At 36.0% G+C, this 17,166-nt stretch overlaps 1 protein-coding gene across 5 annotated transcripts in view; it reads left to right on the top strand.

Annotated features, from left to right (window-relative positions):
* DDHD1 (DDHD domain containing 1) overlaps positions 1 to 14,395 on the top strand; it is a 122,607-nt gene extending 108,212 nt beyond the window's left edge. For 2 of the 5 annotated variants that reach the window (XM_030810653.1, XM_012504317.2), the window contains 4 exons: positions 2,196 to 2,448; positions 3,790 to 3,981; positions 6,506 to 6,589; positions 11,418 to 14,395. In XM_030810653.1, the coding sequence (XP_030666513.1) occupies positions 2,196 to 2,448; positions 3,790 to 3,981; positions 6,506 to 6,589; positions 11,418 to 11,599 (711 nt within the window). In that variant the 3' untranslated portion in view covers positions 11,600 to 14,395. Of the gene's footprint in view, positions 1 to 2,195; positions 2,449 to 3,789; positions 3,987 to 6,505; positions 6,590 to 11,417 lie in introns of those variants that run through there. The other 3 variants (XM_030810666.1, XM_030810658.1, XM_030810671.1) reach the window with 2 other exon arrangements.
* The last annotated feature ends 2,771 nt before the right edge of the window (positions 14,396 to 17,166 follow it).

The raw sequence follows: 17,166 nt of genomic DNA, 5'->3' as shown, positions 1-17,166 counted from the left end.
CCCAGCACTTTGGGAGGCCAAGGCAGGCAGATTGCCTGAGCTCGAGTTCAAGACTAGCCTGGGCAACATGGTGAAACTCCATCTCTACTAAAATACAAAAAATTAGCCGGGCATGGCTATAATCCCAGCTACTCGGGAGGCTGAGGCAATAGAATTGCTTGAACCTGGGAGGCAGAGGTTGTGGTTAGCTGAGATTGTGCCACTGCACTCCAGCCTGGGCAACAGAGTGAGACTCTGTCTCCAAAAAGTAAAAATCTATATGAGACATCTTACAAGGTGCCATCGAATTAATGAAAACACTTCATTTATCTGATTATTAAACATGTGTTTTGGTTAATTTAGGGCTCATGAGATAAAATACTTCAGAGATGGTCTGGTTATGTTGCACTTGTAATAGAAGAATGTAATGTAAAAATATTATTCCCAGACAGTTAATACAAGAGACAGGAGTCTACTGGACTTTCAAACCTTAACCAGTTGTAATACCAGTAACCTAGAAACCATAAATCTTAAAAATCCTGCTCTAAATACTTTTTTAATCTAAAGTATGCTACAATATTGGAATGTATTTTGTAGACTCTGAAAAATAAAAATATTCAAATACTAAATATCAAAATAAAACTTTATTATAGCCTAATAGAATTGTAAGATGTTGGATTTTTCTATTCTCTGTTTATGCTGTAAATATTTTTTTAATGGAAGCACCCCAAGACCCTTGCATCCTGGTAAACAGTATAATGCCAAGTAAGATTTTCAGACAAGAAAAATGCCCCCTTAAAACTTCTTTGGGACAAGGCTGGTTTAACTAAATATTAAACTGTTTTAAATAGCATTTATTCTCTGAAAAAATAGCTTTATATAATTGTGGAAAGTCTTTTAAAGGATCCTTTTAGCTAGTACCAAATAAATGTAACATTGACTAACCATTCGAATTTTAGAAAATCTCCCATATGTTAAAGACTTACAACTGCCATATTAACTTCACTGAACTGGAAGTTTAATATAAGATTCAAATACAAACTGCACAATCCTGGCCAAGTTACTTCTGAGACTGTATCTTATCTGTATGATGTAGATGATAATATTTTGCCTTCTAGGATTGTTAGGATTAAGTAAAATATATATATACGCCCAGCTAGACAATAAGCGTTTCATTAACATATACTCATTTTATTCGTTGTCTCGTAATTTGAAAGTGAATTTCAGTTCATAGGTCTGCTCTGAGCCCAGTCCTTTGTATAACTTAAACTTTGTTGTAACTTTAAAGGAGGGTTCCAAACTCTTAAATTTTTATTATTCATTTTATAGTTTTTCTGTGATTTTTTTAAAAATTAATACTTTGTTAAATAGTTAACGTCAGAACGGTGCAAGACAGTTTTTACAAATGTTATCTGCTCTTTCTCACATCTCTGTAAGAGAGGAAGTGTTACCTCCTTTCTACAGCTCAGGAAACTCAGGGCTCTGAGACCTAGTGACTTAACAAGCATCATGCAATTAATAAGTGACAGAGGCCGGGCACAGTGCCTCATACCTGTTATCCCAACACTTTGGGAGGCTGAGGTGGGAGGATTGCCTGAGCCCAGGAGTTTGAGACCAGCCTGGGCACCATGGCGAGACCCCATCTCCATCTTAAAAGATAAAATTTTCTAAAAATGTAAATTGAAAAATAAGTGATAGAAACCAGAATATGAATTTTGGGGATTCTGATGCCATATCCATTGCCTTTTCTGCTGTCTCATCGGTACTTCACATCAGACACATGCTCTTATGCTGGCATCTGATTTATGCTGTTACTATATCAATCTATTTTAAAATACAGCTTAAACAGAGCTCCTAAAATATTAAAAATTGGCCTTATTTGCTGTTTCCCAGGATTACCATCTAGTACTTCAACTTTGCTCATGAGACTAAAATAAATCTAATTGTTACATGATATCAGAACATAATAAAAATATTTCTCTGAAAAACTAATTGATAGACACTACTAGCCTAGACTGTTTTTCATAATCTCATCATTAGACCAACTGCATATTAACAGTGAACAAATAGAAATACATGTTTGAAATAGCTATTGTTTTTTAATTAAATTCCTTCTCTGAGTTTTACTTAACATGCAATAGAGTAAGAACAGTTTACTAAAATCCAAGCATTGTGATTTAACGCTGTGTTTCTTTGAATTTTTTTTTTAAATCAAGGCTTATAGATTAGAACCATTAATACTGAAACACTACAGCAACATTTCACCTGTCCAGATCCACTGGTACAATACTTCAAATCCTCTACCTTATGAACATATGAAGCCAAGCTTTCTCAACCCAGCTAAAGAACCTACCTCAGTTTCAGAGAATGAAGGCATTTCAACCATACCAAGCCCTGTGACCTCACCAGTCTTGTCCCGCCGACACTATGGAGAATCTATAACAAATATAGGCAAAGCAAGCATATTAGGTAATTTCTCTTAAGTATTCCTTATCTGTGCATATAAGCACTTTTATAGACATTAAGTTTGGGGGACTAGAAGTATTGTATGTATTAGGAAACTCCCAATAGTTAATCCCTGTGTCTAGAATTAACTACCCTCCCAATGCTCATATTTGAGGCCCAAAAAGCTCTAAAGTTCTCTAATTAGATCAGATCTTATAGTTTTAGAATATGAGATAGCTGGATGGACCAGAAAAAGCTGTTCTGAGAATCAAGTCCCTCATTTTAATCTTGGTCCTACCACTTGCTGTGAGATCTTGAGTAAATAATATAGTTTTTAATGCTCTACTTGCTCATCTGTGAAATGAGAAAGCACTTGTGTCAGAGGGTGCTCCCTACCAACCAGTTCTCTGATCTATTCTAAAAGTCTCTCGAACTATGTGATTCCTGAGGGCAACAAAGATGTTTAATTTTTCTTTGAATGATCTCCAGTACTGGCGCAATGTTTGCTGTATCACTGGAACTCGATTATGTGCTGTTTGAATCTGTCCATTGCCTTTGATTACAAGTTGCCTTAATATAAAATACCACAAGGTGGCACTATAAATAGGCTTTATCTCCTGGACTCATTGGCTGTTTCACTTTCTCATGTTAATACATTGTTTATTGATGGCTTTTTCTTACATGTCCATTTAAATTCAGTAGTAAGTATATCAATAGTAAATCTATACTCATGTCAATGGCATGGTTCTTTTATTAAAGATTTTAATCTTGCCAAATATCTTAATAAACTATGATCGCCGGGCACGGTGGCTCACGCCTGTAATCCCAGCACTTTGGGAGGCCGAGGCGGGCGGATCACGAGGTCAGGAGATCCAGACCATCCTGGCTAACACAGTGAAACCCTGTCTCTACTAAAAATACAAAACATTAGCCGGGCGTGGTGGTGGGCGCCTGTTGTCCCAGCTACTCGGGAGGCTGAGGCAGGAGAATGGCCTGAACCCGGGAGGCGGAGCTTGCAGTGAGCCGAGATCGCACCACTGCACTCCAGCCTGGGCGACAGAGCGAGACTCCGTCTCAAAAAATAATAAACAAACAAACCATGATCACTTAAATAAAATAGAATCTTTATTCCTTTGGTTTATATATTCCTGTATTATATTCCTAGAGCTTATACAACTCTCATTCTATTCACCATTTTTATTTAGAAACCTGCAATATAAATTATAATTTTCTTATGTTCCCACCCTGGAAAAACATGACTAGGGTTTGGTCCCTCTGCCAGTTGGCTGTAATTATGGGTGGTGCTCTTTAACTTAGAGTGTGGTGTAATTCAACAGAATGACTACCCTGCTTTGTGAAATACAGGGGCTGCTAGCATTGGAAAGGGACTTGGAGGAATGTTGTTCTCAAGATTTGGACGTTCATCTACAACACAGTCATCTGAAACATCAAAGGACTCAATGGAAGATGAGAAGAAGCCAGTTGCCTCACCTTCTGCTACCACCGTAGCAACACAGACCCTTCCACATAGCAGTTCTGGCTTCCTTGATTCTGCATGTTAGTTCATACATTATTTCCTTAAGTTTATACTGTATCTTTTTAAAACTTGGGGAGGGCAGGGAGGTATAAGATATTAATGCTAGCTAGTCAACTCTAAGACCTAAAGTGTGCCTTAACTTTGAAAGAAAAAAAATGCTTTCCTTCTGCTTATATTTTTAAGAATAATTTCCAGGAAAATGCAGTTTTACTTTCTGCATTGGTGAATTAATAGAATATTAATAATTAGGGCCTCGTGGCACAGGGTCTTAAACATCAAGCATAAAACAAATCTCTTTAGGGTAAGTACCCCCTGAAGTTTATAAAGTAGATTTTTACTAATGTGATCTTCTCAGTCTCAAAAATCATGTAATTATTGCTTTAGATCTGTGCTGTATCTGGTCTTGAGACTTTAAAAACTGCTATACCAAAGTCATCCTACTTCTATTCAAAGCTTAGAAATTTTATTGGATCTGCTGAATGGCTTCCAATTCTATCCCAGCTACCTAGTGTAAAGCAGATATTGAAAAAATGAGTAAATAAATGGATAGTTATGTTGGACTTAGCATTATATGGATCTTTATTTAAGCTTTCTCCGGTGGACTTAGAAAGTTTGAAGTGTTGAGTAGTTGTGAAACACTAATACACTTAGTATATATTTACTTGCAGGAGTCTGAACTTGAACGTTATTTTTAGGTGTCTAGTAAAATAAAACTAAAACATCAAGTCCTATTTTTTCATCGGCACCTATAAAGAAATATAAATTCTGAAACTAGCTACTCCTTTTCTATAACTATAGCAGGGAGAAACTTTTCTTTCTCTAGAAATTTTTAAACAGCTTTTATTTGTTACTTATAGTGTTGTGTTCTTACTGTGTCTGCTACTCTAAATTGTAAAATGATGGCATTCATTGCCATCCATCCTTAGAAAGTTCAGGTGTGACACTCCTGGAGGCTGAGTAATTCTTCCACAGTCAACTCCACTCCAGGATGAATTATTAATAGGATTGAACATTCCTACTTGGGCCAACAGCATTTTTGATTTAATTCTATCTGTGCCAGACTCTGGACACTGAAAATTTTGTAATTGCAAGTCTGAAAAATTCTTTTTTAGACTTTGATATTTGCATTAAATATATTTTACTTTTCCTATAAGAGTTCTCATACTATTTCTGACTTGTTTCCTTTTCTACTTAATATCAAAAATGTGATTGTGAAAATACAAAATTCTGTTGTGACATGCAGATGTCAAGAAAACTCTAACTCCTGAGGAAAATTAATTTCAAAGAATTTTGTAAGGTAGCAGGTAAAACATCATGGTTCTCTGTAGTGTCATTAATGCACAACAGTAGTGCTAGTAAACATTAGAGTGAGTGAGGGAGCAAGAAGAGCAGGGTAGGGTTTAACCCCCTAGAAAAAGGGTAATGAAAATGTGTGTATAGAATCTATAGGCTCTGAGGGAATAAAACTTTTTTAGTTTTTTTTTTTTTCTGTTTAACATAGTAATTTCAGAATAATAGAGAAACCCCCAGTTGTTTCTTCCAGAACAGCAGTTAGTAGAGGTGCGTAGCTGTATTGCATCTTTTTATTTTGAGAGCTTAACAAAATACATACTATGTCATTCTTACACATAAATTCTTTGATAGTCCAAATGGTAAATTTGTTGTCAACAAGACTCAATGTGAGGTACTTATGAGTCTTACACATATTCACATATTACACATACTTATATATTATAAATATTACACATTCACCTCTAGATATAGCCATAACTATTAAAATTGGACTATTATAATAAGATTCTGCCTTTTAAATCCTATTCCCAAGATTTGCTTTACTAATTATTTGGCTTGCTTCAATAATGTAATCTGTGTAATCGTCATAATTTCTCGTCGTAAGTGCTGTCTTGGCTATATCGTGCAAATCATAAAACTTTTCTTCATTAAATCTTCTTTCTGAAATTTGGTCATTGTGATTAGGTGATTCTGGCTTCCCTCCTTTCTTCCTTCTACTTACATTAATTGCCTCAGTTCTTCTGGATAACTTTTATTCTGAAGCTACCGACTTTGATTCACTTGCTATTTGAGGGTAAAATGGGGCACAGGCTTAGAATTCATGATCTATCTGTTTCTTTATGTGAAGAATGAGTGTTGTCAATTGAAACCTATTTTATTTTCATCCAGTTGAAGCATCTTACGTAGCTATTCTTCATTTCTTTTGAAAAGTCTAGACTTCTTTTCTAACATGTAATGCAAAGATCTGTTTCTTGTAGCCTTGTTTTGCATCTAGGTTAGGAACTAAATTAGCTGTGAATTTGAGGAATATCTGGGTGTTAACAGATTGTGAGATTATATTTCAAGTTAGTTATGCTTACATTTTCCATGAAAGAGCTCCTTACAAAAATTAAGATGTGTACTACTTTATGTATGCTAGATTTAGTCAGCTTATTTGGGAGTGTTGTTCTAACTTTTGGCCACTACATCATTGAAGGCCATTGTTAATCATCAGCCAACCCTTTACAGCATCTTGTGTTTTTTTTTTCACAGATTTCAGACTTCAAGAATCGTTCTTTAATCTCCCACAACTTCTTTTTCCGGAAAATGTAATGCAGAATAAAGATAATGCCCTCGGTATGGTATATGTCAGGAATAGCATTCAGAACACTATAAAAATGATCTACTTAGAGTTCTTCTGCTTATTGAAAAACTGGATCAGTTCTTCTATGAGATCCCAGCTTCAGTGTTACCATTACAGACTATTTTATGTGTATTTTCTTCCCATATTTTCTAATCTTAAATGGTAGTGGTTCTGAAACCTGAAAATTGACTAGCCACTTAATGTGCTAAAGTACATTCGTGTATACTTCTACAAAGAAGGAACCTGAAGAAAAGCATAAGGTCATTTTCTTTCTTCTTTATTGTCCTAAAGGCTCCAAAGAGGTTTGCTATTTCTTTTCATTTAATACATTTAGATATAAAAGGGTTTCTAATAGGACAAAGAATGTAATCATTCTTGGTTATTTCAGGTATCAGTAAATTTACCACTTAGGGTTGTAGGTATGTCATAGCTGATTGCTTTCAACACAGATATTTAATGTAGTTTAGGGGAATACATTCACTTTTAAAAACAGTATTCTTGGATGTAAGAGATATTTTTAATCTCTTAATTTTCAGTATATTCTAAATGTATCACTATGGATTAACTTTAGCAGTTCAAAATTATTTTTATGACTAACTTCTGATTCTTTTTCCACAGCTTCTCTTTAAAAAAAAAAAAAAAAAAATACTGGATTTTATCTCTGACAAAACACGTTACAGGGCTTTGTGGTTTTTTTTTTCTTTTACTGTTTTAACCAAATCTCATTTTACAGTTTCTTTATTTGATCACCAATTTTCATAAATTTTTTCAAGTAAAAAAAAAAAAAACTCTTACATTACTTCAGTTTGTGTTGATCTAACTCAGTGAATTCCCCTTAAGAAATTATCTTACATAAGTGCTCTCTCTGGTCTCTGCCCAAGCCAGCCTCTTTCATAAAGAAATAATTTTATTTATGTTTTTTGCATTTTTGGTTGGAAAAAGGAAAATTAATTCACTCATATATTTGTCCTGCAACCAAGTAGCCCATATATCCAGTATCTCAAAACCGTCCTACCTAGCTACCTAAGTAGTTAAACCTGTAATCATAACTACACAAAATGATTCAGATGGTAATATCTATATGGCTTCTTTTTGCGCTTCCTGTTTTCATTCACTGAACAATTATTTACTTCACTGTTTACCTTGAGCCAAGAGACCATGGTAGTCACTAGAAAAGATAAGATGAAACAAATTTCAATACTGCCTATAAAGATGCTAGTGTGAAAATTATGTATTTTCTAAAGAGCATAAACTCTAGTAGGGAAGGTAGATAACTGCATAAGTAATTATAATATATGGTAGAATGTGACGAACCACAAAACATGGGTACAATAAAGGACTCTCTCAGTTCTAAGGAATGAAAGATTGCTTTCACCTGGAGAAAGGTCTCAGTCATTCATCCAAAGAAATGAATGGCTAGATTTGTTGGACCCTTCACAATTTGGTTTGACAAAATTTTCTAGTCAAATTCAGAACTACTCCCTTTTAATCATTCCTGGTTTTTCTAAAGAAAACTAACTTATATTTCCCTTCGTACCCCATGCTTCCCACCTCTGCAGTTTTGCTCATGCTGTTTCTTCTCCCTGCAGTGTCTTTTCATCTCTACATGTCCAAATCCTCCTCCTTCCAGAGAGCCTTTTATGATTTCTCCAGGTGAAAGCCATCTTTCATTCCTTAGAACTGAGAGGGTCCTTTACTGTACCTCTGTTTTGTGGTTCATCACATTCTACCATATATTATAATTACTTATTATATGTCTGTTGACAAGCCTTGTGCACAAAAGAATTCTCTGATGAAAGCACACTACTGATGACACTTGACCTTCACACTATGGAGATTCCTTGATTGTCAAGCACTTCCACATGGAATGTAGCAGATATTCTACTTTGGGGAACAGGGAAAGAAACATGCCTATGTATGTGACACCCTAGAAAGAAAATAATCCATGTTTTAAAACAGTGTAAGCAAAGAGTTGATGAGATTGTTTAAAAACAGTTTCTTTTCTCATTTTTACTTCTCTTCAACTGTTCAGAAACCTGATTCTTCTTTTTTATGGATAGAGAAATTCTGTCACTTGGGCGTTCCTGAGAGAAAAAGAAGTGATGATTTTATGTTCTCCTTTTTTTTTTTTTTTGACCTAGCTCAGCTAGAGAAACCAGGAAAAAACTACCAACCTGTATGACAACACCCATTCTTAAGATGGTAATAATGAGAAAGTAGGTCCTAGGCTAATCCACGTAGATTTGAGCCTACTTTGGCCAAGAGCTGATCTCACAGCACATACGGAATGGTGCTACTGTGTAGACCCTCACTCCCTTGGGAAATCTGTGATCTACCTAAAAGAGAGAGAAAAGATGGAACATAGGCCCACCTAGTTTCATCCATCCACCTACATAACCAACATAGATGTGAGGTCCACTGCACTGACAGCCAGACTGCCTGGGATAAACCTTTTCAGGGAGGACGAGAAACTGAAACAGGTTCATCAAGTACAAGCTAGCTTCCTAATACCCATTTTGATGGAGACAATCTGTAGATAAATATGGAAGGATAAAGGGAGTCAATCTGGTTAGTGACACTGAGTAAAGTCCCTTTAAGTGATAAAATGATAAGGGCACATAGTATAGGACAAGAATGAAATTTAACATTTGAGTGTCTACTCAATCAAAGGCAGTGTTGTAAGACAGTAATAGCATATTAAGAATAATTTCAGGAACATCAAAGTGGAGCCAAATAACACGTTATAAACAGGAAATATCTTCCTTTCTTTGACTTAAAAAACAGAATTATAACTAAAGAGTGTTGGACTAGGAAAACATTATGAAGTGGCATTTGAAAGTGAATTCTTAAAAATTATAACTTTGTGGTCTTCACCAATATTAACACATTTCCCAACTGTTTTTCATCTTCTTTTTCTTTTGTAATTCATCTTGACTCATCTTCATTGTGCTTGAGCATTCCAGTTTCTTGTTCTATTTTTGTCTTCCCGTCTATTGTGTTGGAATGTACCACAAATCTAATACAAATGTCCCATGGAATACAAAAGATTAGGACATTTACTAACTCACCAGTCCACATGGATTTCAGCTATTTCTGACTTGTTATTGATTCGCTTATTGTAATGTAAATTTTAAAAATGCAGTCCAGGCTGGGCGTGGAGGCTCACACTTGTAATCCCAGCACTTTGGGAGGCTGAGGCGGGCAGATCACAATGTCAGGAGTTCAAGACCAGCCTGGCCAATATAGTGAAACCCCATCTCTACTAAAAATACAAAAAAATTAGCCAGGTGTGGTGGTAGGCACCTGTAATCCCAGCTACTCGGGAGGCTGAGGCCAGAGAATTGCTTGAACCCGGGAGGTGGAGGTTTCAGTGAGCAAAGATCGTGCCACTGCACTCCAGCCTGGGTGACAGTGCGAGACTCCATCTCAGAAAAAAAGCAGCCCAAAAAACTTAGTAAAAAGTCCATGTCAATGTATTTTACAAGTATTTTGTAACCTAATTGGTATTTATACCACTTAAATGTAAACCTCTGAAAATGTGTAGCTAGATTTATGAACATACCTTGTAAGAAGAGTGTAGTTTAATAGAAAAATAACAACTGTATAAGCATTGTTAAATTACCAACTGGTATTGTCACAAAATACCTATTTAAAATAAGCATTAACTAAGCATTTATATGAAATATTTCCCTAGAGTATTATGATTTCCTATGTATGATTACCAAATTCCAAGTATAAAGCAAAACCCAACTTTTTCTCCAAACTCCTCCTTAATTTGTGCCAGTTTTACTCTTAAAATCCTTTTGGTGCTTGTTCAGAGGCAGACTTTATGGTGTCTGGTTGGTAGCAATTTGAGCATTTTTGTTTTGTTTGTAACATAGACCCTTCAGAACACTCTACGGCTCATTAACAGTTTTAAAGGAGTTCCTAAAGATCAAAATGTCATTTTCTTAAGTGTTTATCTCTAATCATTTATTAAATGAGTTCGTTGGAATTATCTTAGAGCCTTGATTTGTTAAGGTGATTTTTCTCTAACAGGTAATTGCAAGGACTTTCTGTGGGTTTTAAAAAATACTTGATTGAATTCACTGAATTGTTTGTGGACAGCACTGTTATAAGCAAAGTCCTTCCTCCCGAGAATCACCACTGCTCCTCCCTGTTTAACTTTCCCAGCCACCTGCATGTTCTTCTTTTGTTGACCAAACACTTAATGAGCATTTGTATGTCCCAGGCACATAATAGACCCTGCTGAATGGATGGAGACTAGGGTTTACGGGGGTTGCCTGTGAGACGTTCAGCCTAGTAGAGAAGAAAACATTCTAGGACTGTACACAGATGGTTATCTTCTAACATACCCCCACACAACTAGTGGATATATAGGGCCTCCCTAAGGAGGAGATTGAATGATCTCTTGCACTCCCACGGGCATTATGGCATGCAAGCCTGGCCCGTAAATCTTCAAGAGGGGTGTTTCCCTTATTTTATAGATTAGGCACAAGGATTAAATGGTAATGCCAAGTTTTGAAAGCAATTTTTTTAACTCTGAAAATATTCTGTGATATGCCAAGTGATTTTTTTGTCTTCCTTTATTATTTCATATTAACTTTAGCATACAAAGGACATAACTTTATAAATAGAATCCTGTACTACTGAGGCTCTTTTGAGTGTTTTTCTCTTAAGATGATAGTGGAAGGTCACTTCTTAAAAAAGTGACAGAATCACTTCTATTTAGCTAAATTTTTACTCTCAACTCTAGTAAGTCTATATAGAACATATTTTATTGTAACCTGTATTCATTTGTTTAACTTCTTTTCTTTTTAGTGGAGTTGGATCACAGGATTGATTTTGAACTCAGAGAAGGCCTTGTGGAGAGCCGCTATTGGTCAGCTGTCACGTCGCATACTGCCTATTGGTCATCCTTGGATGTTGCCCTTTTTCTTTTAACCTTCATGTACAAACATGAGCACGATAATGATGCAAAACCCAATTTAGATCCAATCTGAACTCTTGAAGGACATGAATGGCCTAAAACTGACTTTTTTTTTCTGTTAAAATGTGTGTGTCAAGATACGGAGATTTCAGGGTTAAAGTATATTTCAGTTTTCTTTAGGGCAACAGATATTTGAATTTAAAAGCACTTTATTTAAAAAAAAAAGTTTTCAGTTCTGAAGAAGTCATTTACAGTTTGCATCATTTTAATTATGAGTCTGACAAAACCTTCTCCAGAGAATCAAGCAAGACCTGGATGTGAAGAAGGTTTGGGTAAACTGCATGTAAAGGCTACAAATCACAATCTGAGTCCTCCCAAATGTAAAGGCATATGGAACATAATGTATTAACCAAAGTATGTTATAAATTAAAAATGGTCCAGGTTCAGCATATTCCATATGAAGATTGCAAGGTGGTATCATTGTTTTAGATTTCTATGAAGGCTTTCATTTGTACATCCCTTTGAAAAAATATAACAGATTTAAAATGTTTTGAATTTAACTTGTTTAGAAAAACTAATGCTTAAAACAATATTTGAACTACTGTATTTATAATTTATTACCTCTAATTGCTTTATTTCAGTGTATGAGACATTACTGTTTTAATTTTGCTTTGAACATAATTTAAGAACCAGATTTATTTTCTATAGTGTTAAACCCTCTTTTCTCAGAACTCCATCTTTGTACTCTTCAGATGAATATATAGACACTGTGGCATACTTTTTTTTTTTTTTTTCATTAAAAACTTATGGCTTCATACAACACTAGTTCAATTTTTTAAATAAACTTTTTATTACGTTACATGTACTTCAGAGAAAGCTAAAGTTTCTCTAAACTTGACATGGAGTACTCCATAATGGGTACATTTCATTAGCTTTATTAGAAAACTAGTAAATGCTTTTGAATAGGTAGTATGACAGCTATTTTAAATGTATAAACATTTGTGTGCCAAACAACATATATGAAGGGATGGGATGCCACTAAGTAGTGCACATTGTTTCTCAGTGTGCCATTGAGACACAAGGCACAGTCAGGATTCTGAGGCATTGGAAGGGTTTTCTTCAGCTGTAATTGTTTCCACAGTGCTTTTCATCTGAGGGGCTCAAAGTTTAAGAGGAGTACATTCAATAACCCATGTACTAGCTTCTTGAGGTAAGTAAATAAATCTTGTTCTCATGTTACATGTTAATAACACCAACTCACCAAAACATTTAAAGTGCCATGAATTAGATTACATCACAAATCAGAAAAACTTGGATTGGGCTAGTCACCGTGGCTCGTGCCTGTAATCCAACACTTTGGGAGGCCAAGATGGGAGGATCACTTGAACCCAGGATTTCAAGACCAGCTTGGGCAACATAGTGAGACCCCCTTCTCTGCAAAAAATGACAAAAATTAGCCACTTGTAGTGGTGTACACCTGTAGTCCCAGGTACTCAAGAGGCTGAGGTGGGAGGATCACCCGAGCCCAGAAGTTCGAAGCTGCAGTGAGCTCTGATCGCACCAATGCATTCCAGCCTGGGTGACGGAGCCAGACCCTGTCTCTAAAAAACAAAAAAGAAAAGCTTGGGTTGAAGCCAGGCCATACTCTTTTATATGCTGTTCAATGACTTGATTCACATGTGACCTTTTAGTAGTTTGCAAACAATAATAACAGAAGTTGCAATTCATAATTCAGAGAAATGACCATGAAGCCAGTGTTTCCCTGCTTGATTTCTGTGTTCTTGGATTCTCACACAAAAGAGGAGTTACCTAGAGGGGATCAGTAGCCATCCCTGTTGCATACAACCGTCATTTCTGAGTGGTTTCCACTAGGTTCCACTTAAGGTGCTGTCTTTTCTTAACTTGCAAGGAATTGCTTAGCTTCCCAATAATCATTGTCAAACTGGGAGCACAGTTGGTCAGCTGTATCTCTTACCTCCTCCTTTCTTCATAAGATAGTAGAATCTGTGGCTTACTTATAGGTTTTACTTAGCACTTCAGTACTGTTGGCTGCTTTGGCCTTTTGTTGAATTTGCACAACATAAAGCACTTCTTTCTAATGTTTAAAAAAAATTCCAAGGCTCCATGACCAAGTATGTGACTCACTAAGAAACCCTTGCTATAAAAGGCTTTTGATGAAATCTTAGCAAAGCTAAAGTATCTCTAACTTAGAGATTCCTATGAACTCAGGTCATTTTCATAGCCTGTTTATTTTGTAGGTCTAATTTAGTTCTCAGGAAAATTAAACTCATGCTATATGACTGTATCGTTAAAGGTACTTGAGCATATGTTGCTGTAGGTGGTATGACACTCAAATGCATAAGAACTTGAGGGGATTTATTCTTAACCACTAGAATATGAAGAGCCCTTTTTACCTGAGAAGAGTGAAATTATGTCAAACCTTTTAATTTGATATCACTGAGTAAAAGGTATGTTCCTATAGCCATAGGAATATGTCTGCTTCCTTTTTTTCATATTGAGAAAACAGTCAAATTTAACCATTTGGAATTTATTTGAATTCGTGGAAGAGCAATATTGAAAACCTTTTCAAAAATTAGATGTTCTGGACTACTGGATGGATGTTTTGTTTTCAGTTCATTTTTCATCAGTAGAGATGGTGATTTTGGTTTTGTAGTATCCTTGTTTCTATGTCTGTGCATGTTAATATTGGATGTATTTGTATATACTTAATTAATATACAGACTGTGTCATTCTGGCTTGATTAGAAGCTAAGTCAGTTACTGAGTAACATTTTGCAACTTTATTCCAGCAAGTACTAAATCGGCCAAAAAAAGTTTTGTTTTTGATACCATTAAAATTTTATTCTCTATTTTGTGTACATGCTATGATGATTCTCCCAAGTAGTGATTAGATCACTGAACTTTAGTTAGGTTCCCAAGAATTACTGATGGTTGGAATAAGAATGTCTTAGATTAAATCTTGCTTCATTTTTACTTTAAAATTAGTCTTGCTAAGGCCTTATGTTAGTTCATACTTTCTTTTCAACAGTAATTTTGTTTATAATCCAGTGTTTCTGTATTTTAGGACATAATTTAAACATATACTGGATTTTGGCCAGTTGTGGCAGCTCATGCCTGTAATCCCAGCACTTTGGGAGGCCAAGCAGGGAAGATTGCTTGAGCCCAGGAGTTGAAAACCAACCTGGACAACATGGTGAAACCCAGTCTCTAAAAAAAATACAAAAATTAGCTGGGTGTGTTGGCACACGCCTGTGGTCCCAGCTACTCAGGAGGCTGAGGTGGGTAGGATTGCGTGATTCCGGGAGGTCAAGGCTTCAGTGAGCCAAGATTGCACCACTGCACTCCACCTTGGGTGACAGAGCTGGAAGCTGTATCCAAAAAAAAAAAAAAAAAGTATATATTTACATACACACACACATACACACTGGGTGTTCTAATAACTGCTCTTTTGTATGTGAAGCAAGCCTTAGGAATCTTACGTTTTACTTATTTCTGTTAGACGGCATCTGTTATCTTTTGAAGTACTCAACACTGAACGTGCTTCATGCTGAATACTCACACTAAAGGCGGCAGACATGTAAACATTCATCCTTAGTCTCTTTTTTCTCTGTTTCTTCGTTGGGAGCTGAAGCATCCTAGTCTACAGGAAATTTAACACACCATATTCCAGCTTTGCATCACCTGAACAGTAGACAAAAGGAAAAGAAATTGTCAGTGCCGTATCACAGCTAGTGCCTCTGTTCATTCCAGTGATAGTACATGAGCCCCTTCCAATGGAGTCAGATCAAGCCAAGAGATTTTACTGTAAAGTCTGTAGTAGAAGACAAGTAAATAAATTTCTTTTTGATCCATTAGATTGGTATTTCTATCTTCTTAGCTAATTAATGAGTAGGGCATGTGGACAATCGAGAAAACTAATTTGAGTGTATTAAAATTGCTCTTCTAAAAAAAGTAAGATATTAAAGATCAAGGCAGAGCAAAAAAGAATGTAGCAATCATATACTGGAAAAAGAAACTAAGTTTTGCTAAACTGTGTTTGGGGTAGTTGACCTCTGTAGTTATTCTAAAGTTTTCTATCCCTTATCTGTATTCTGCTGTCATTCCTGTGCCTCAAGCCTCTGCCAGGAATCTGATGGTACTCTGGCTGAACTTAAAACATAAGAATCTCAAAGGTCTTATTTAGTAAATGTTAGTGCTGAGTTGGTGACATCCTGGGTTATATACTTTCTCCTTCAGTCTTCAGTAGATGCTTGTGATAGTTTTCAAAGAACCGTAAAATTTCCAGGTTTGTACAGATTTTTAGAGATCATTTAATCCAACCCTGTTATAGTATCATGTCAGCATTTAAATAGCAGTAAAGGTCATGAAAAGTGAAGTGAAGGGCAGCAGACTCCATGAAAAACTAAATACAGCGACAACTGAGGGAAGTGGTAAAGTAAAAAATATTAATGACGGAGTTTTAAAGCTGGAAGGGGCATAGAGACCATTCTTTTCTCAATAATATTCTGCAAATATTAACAGGTGTCATGTCAGAAACTAAGTTTAGAAATTGACAAATTGAAAAATCTCCCTTACAGCAGGGCCTTGGGAGCCTTTGCTACACTAAATGCTCTGTGAATCTGTCTGGTGCTGCGTGGGGGCCTCCAAATTTATTTAACCATGTTTTTAAATTTGGCATTTACCTAGAGAAATGCTATCACATTTAATTCCTTCATTTTACAGTTTCACCTCCTCATGTGATTCCTTCATTTTGTAAGTGACCGATTCCACCCTGTACAATCACATGGCCAATCAATGACAGAGTCAGAATTACAACCTAGTCCCCTGATTCCCAACTATGTCTTATATACCAGACTGTTTCCCCTAATTGATAGGAAACTACTCCTAAAGGGCAGAAACTGCCTCTCTTCATTTTTGTCCCCCAACCTCCCCTCCACACACCTCTGTAATCTGATCCTTTACTCAGCAAGCTGTTAACACATGGCTATAGGCTTGAGTTCCCAGTTGGTCCCTTCTTCCTTCCAGACTCTCATAAGAGTACCCTATCAGGTCTGGACAGACTTCCGTTTATGCCTCAGACTCAAAATACCCAGGAAAAAGAAGAAGAAATACAAAACAACAAAAAGAAAATCAAGAAAAAAATAAAATGTCCAGGAAATATTTTGTTAGTTTTCTATTCTGGTGACAAATGCAAACTCAAGGAAACAAGTTGCACAGTGTTAACTAATGTTTAACATTCCTTTCCACAGTGTTTGTGTGTTGGCCTTTTATCAATTCATGACAAATAGGTCACTTCCAAAACTGTTCCAACATAGGTTAACTGAGAAATTTAAAATTTAAGTACTGTCCTTTTTGGAGACTACGAGAAGAGTTCTTACTATTGTGTTTTGTTTTTTGGTGTGTGTGTGTGTGTGTGTGTGTGTGTGTGTGTGCATTCCCCAAAAATAGTCCCTTGGCAGATTGTTAGGGTGAACTTTTCCTCTGCCTTTGTGTTTGAATAGGGCCGGGTGCATGCTTAGTATTGTCTGCTACCTCATGGTTTTTCATTTATATGTAACGTGGTACAACTTGCTTCCTCCCCACCCAACAGTTGTCAGGATATGTTGGGGAATATTCTTTA

This window comes from Nomascus leucogenys, chromosome 1a, assembly GCF_006542625.1.
Source record: "Nomascus leucogenys isolate Asia chromosome 1a, Asia_NLE_v1, whole genome shotgun sequence".
Lineage (NCBI taxonomy): Eukaryota > Metazoa > Chordata > Mammalia > Primates > Hylobatidae > Nomascus > Nomascus leucogenys.
The sequence above is the reverse complement of the archived record's forward strand: the minus strand, read 5'-3'. Positions and strand labels throughout refer to the sequence as shown.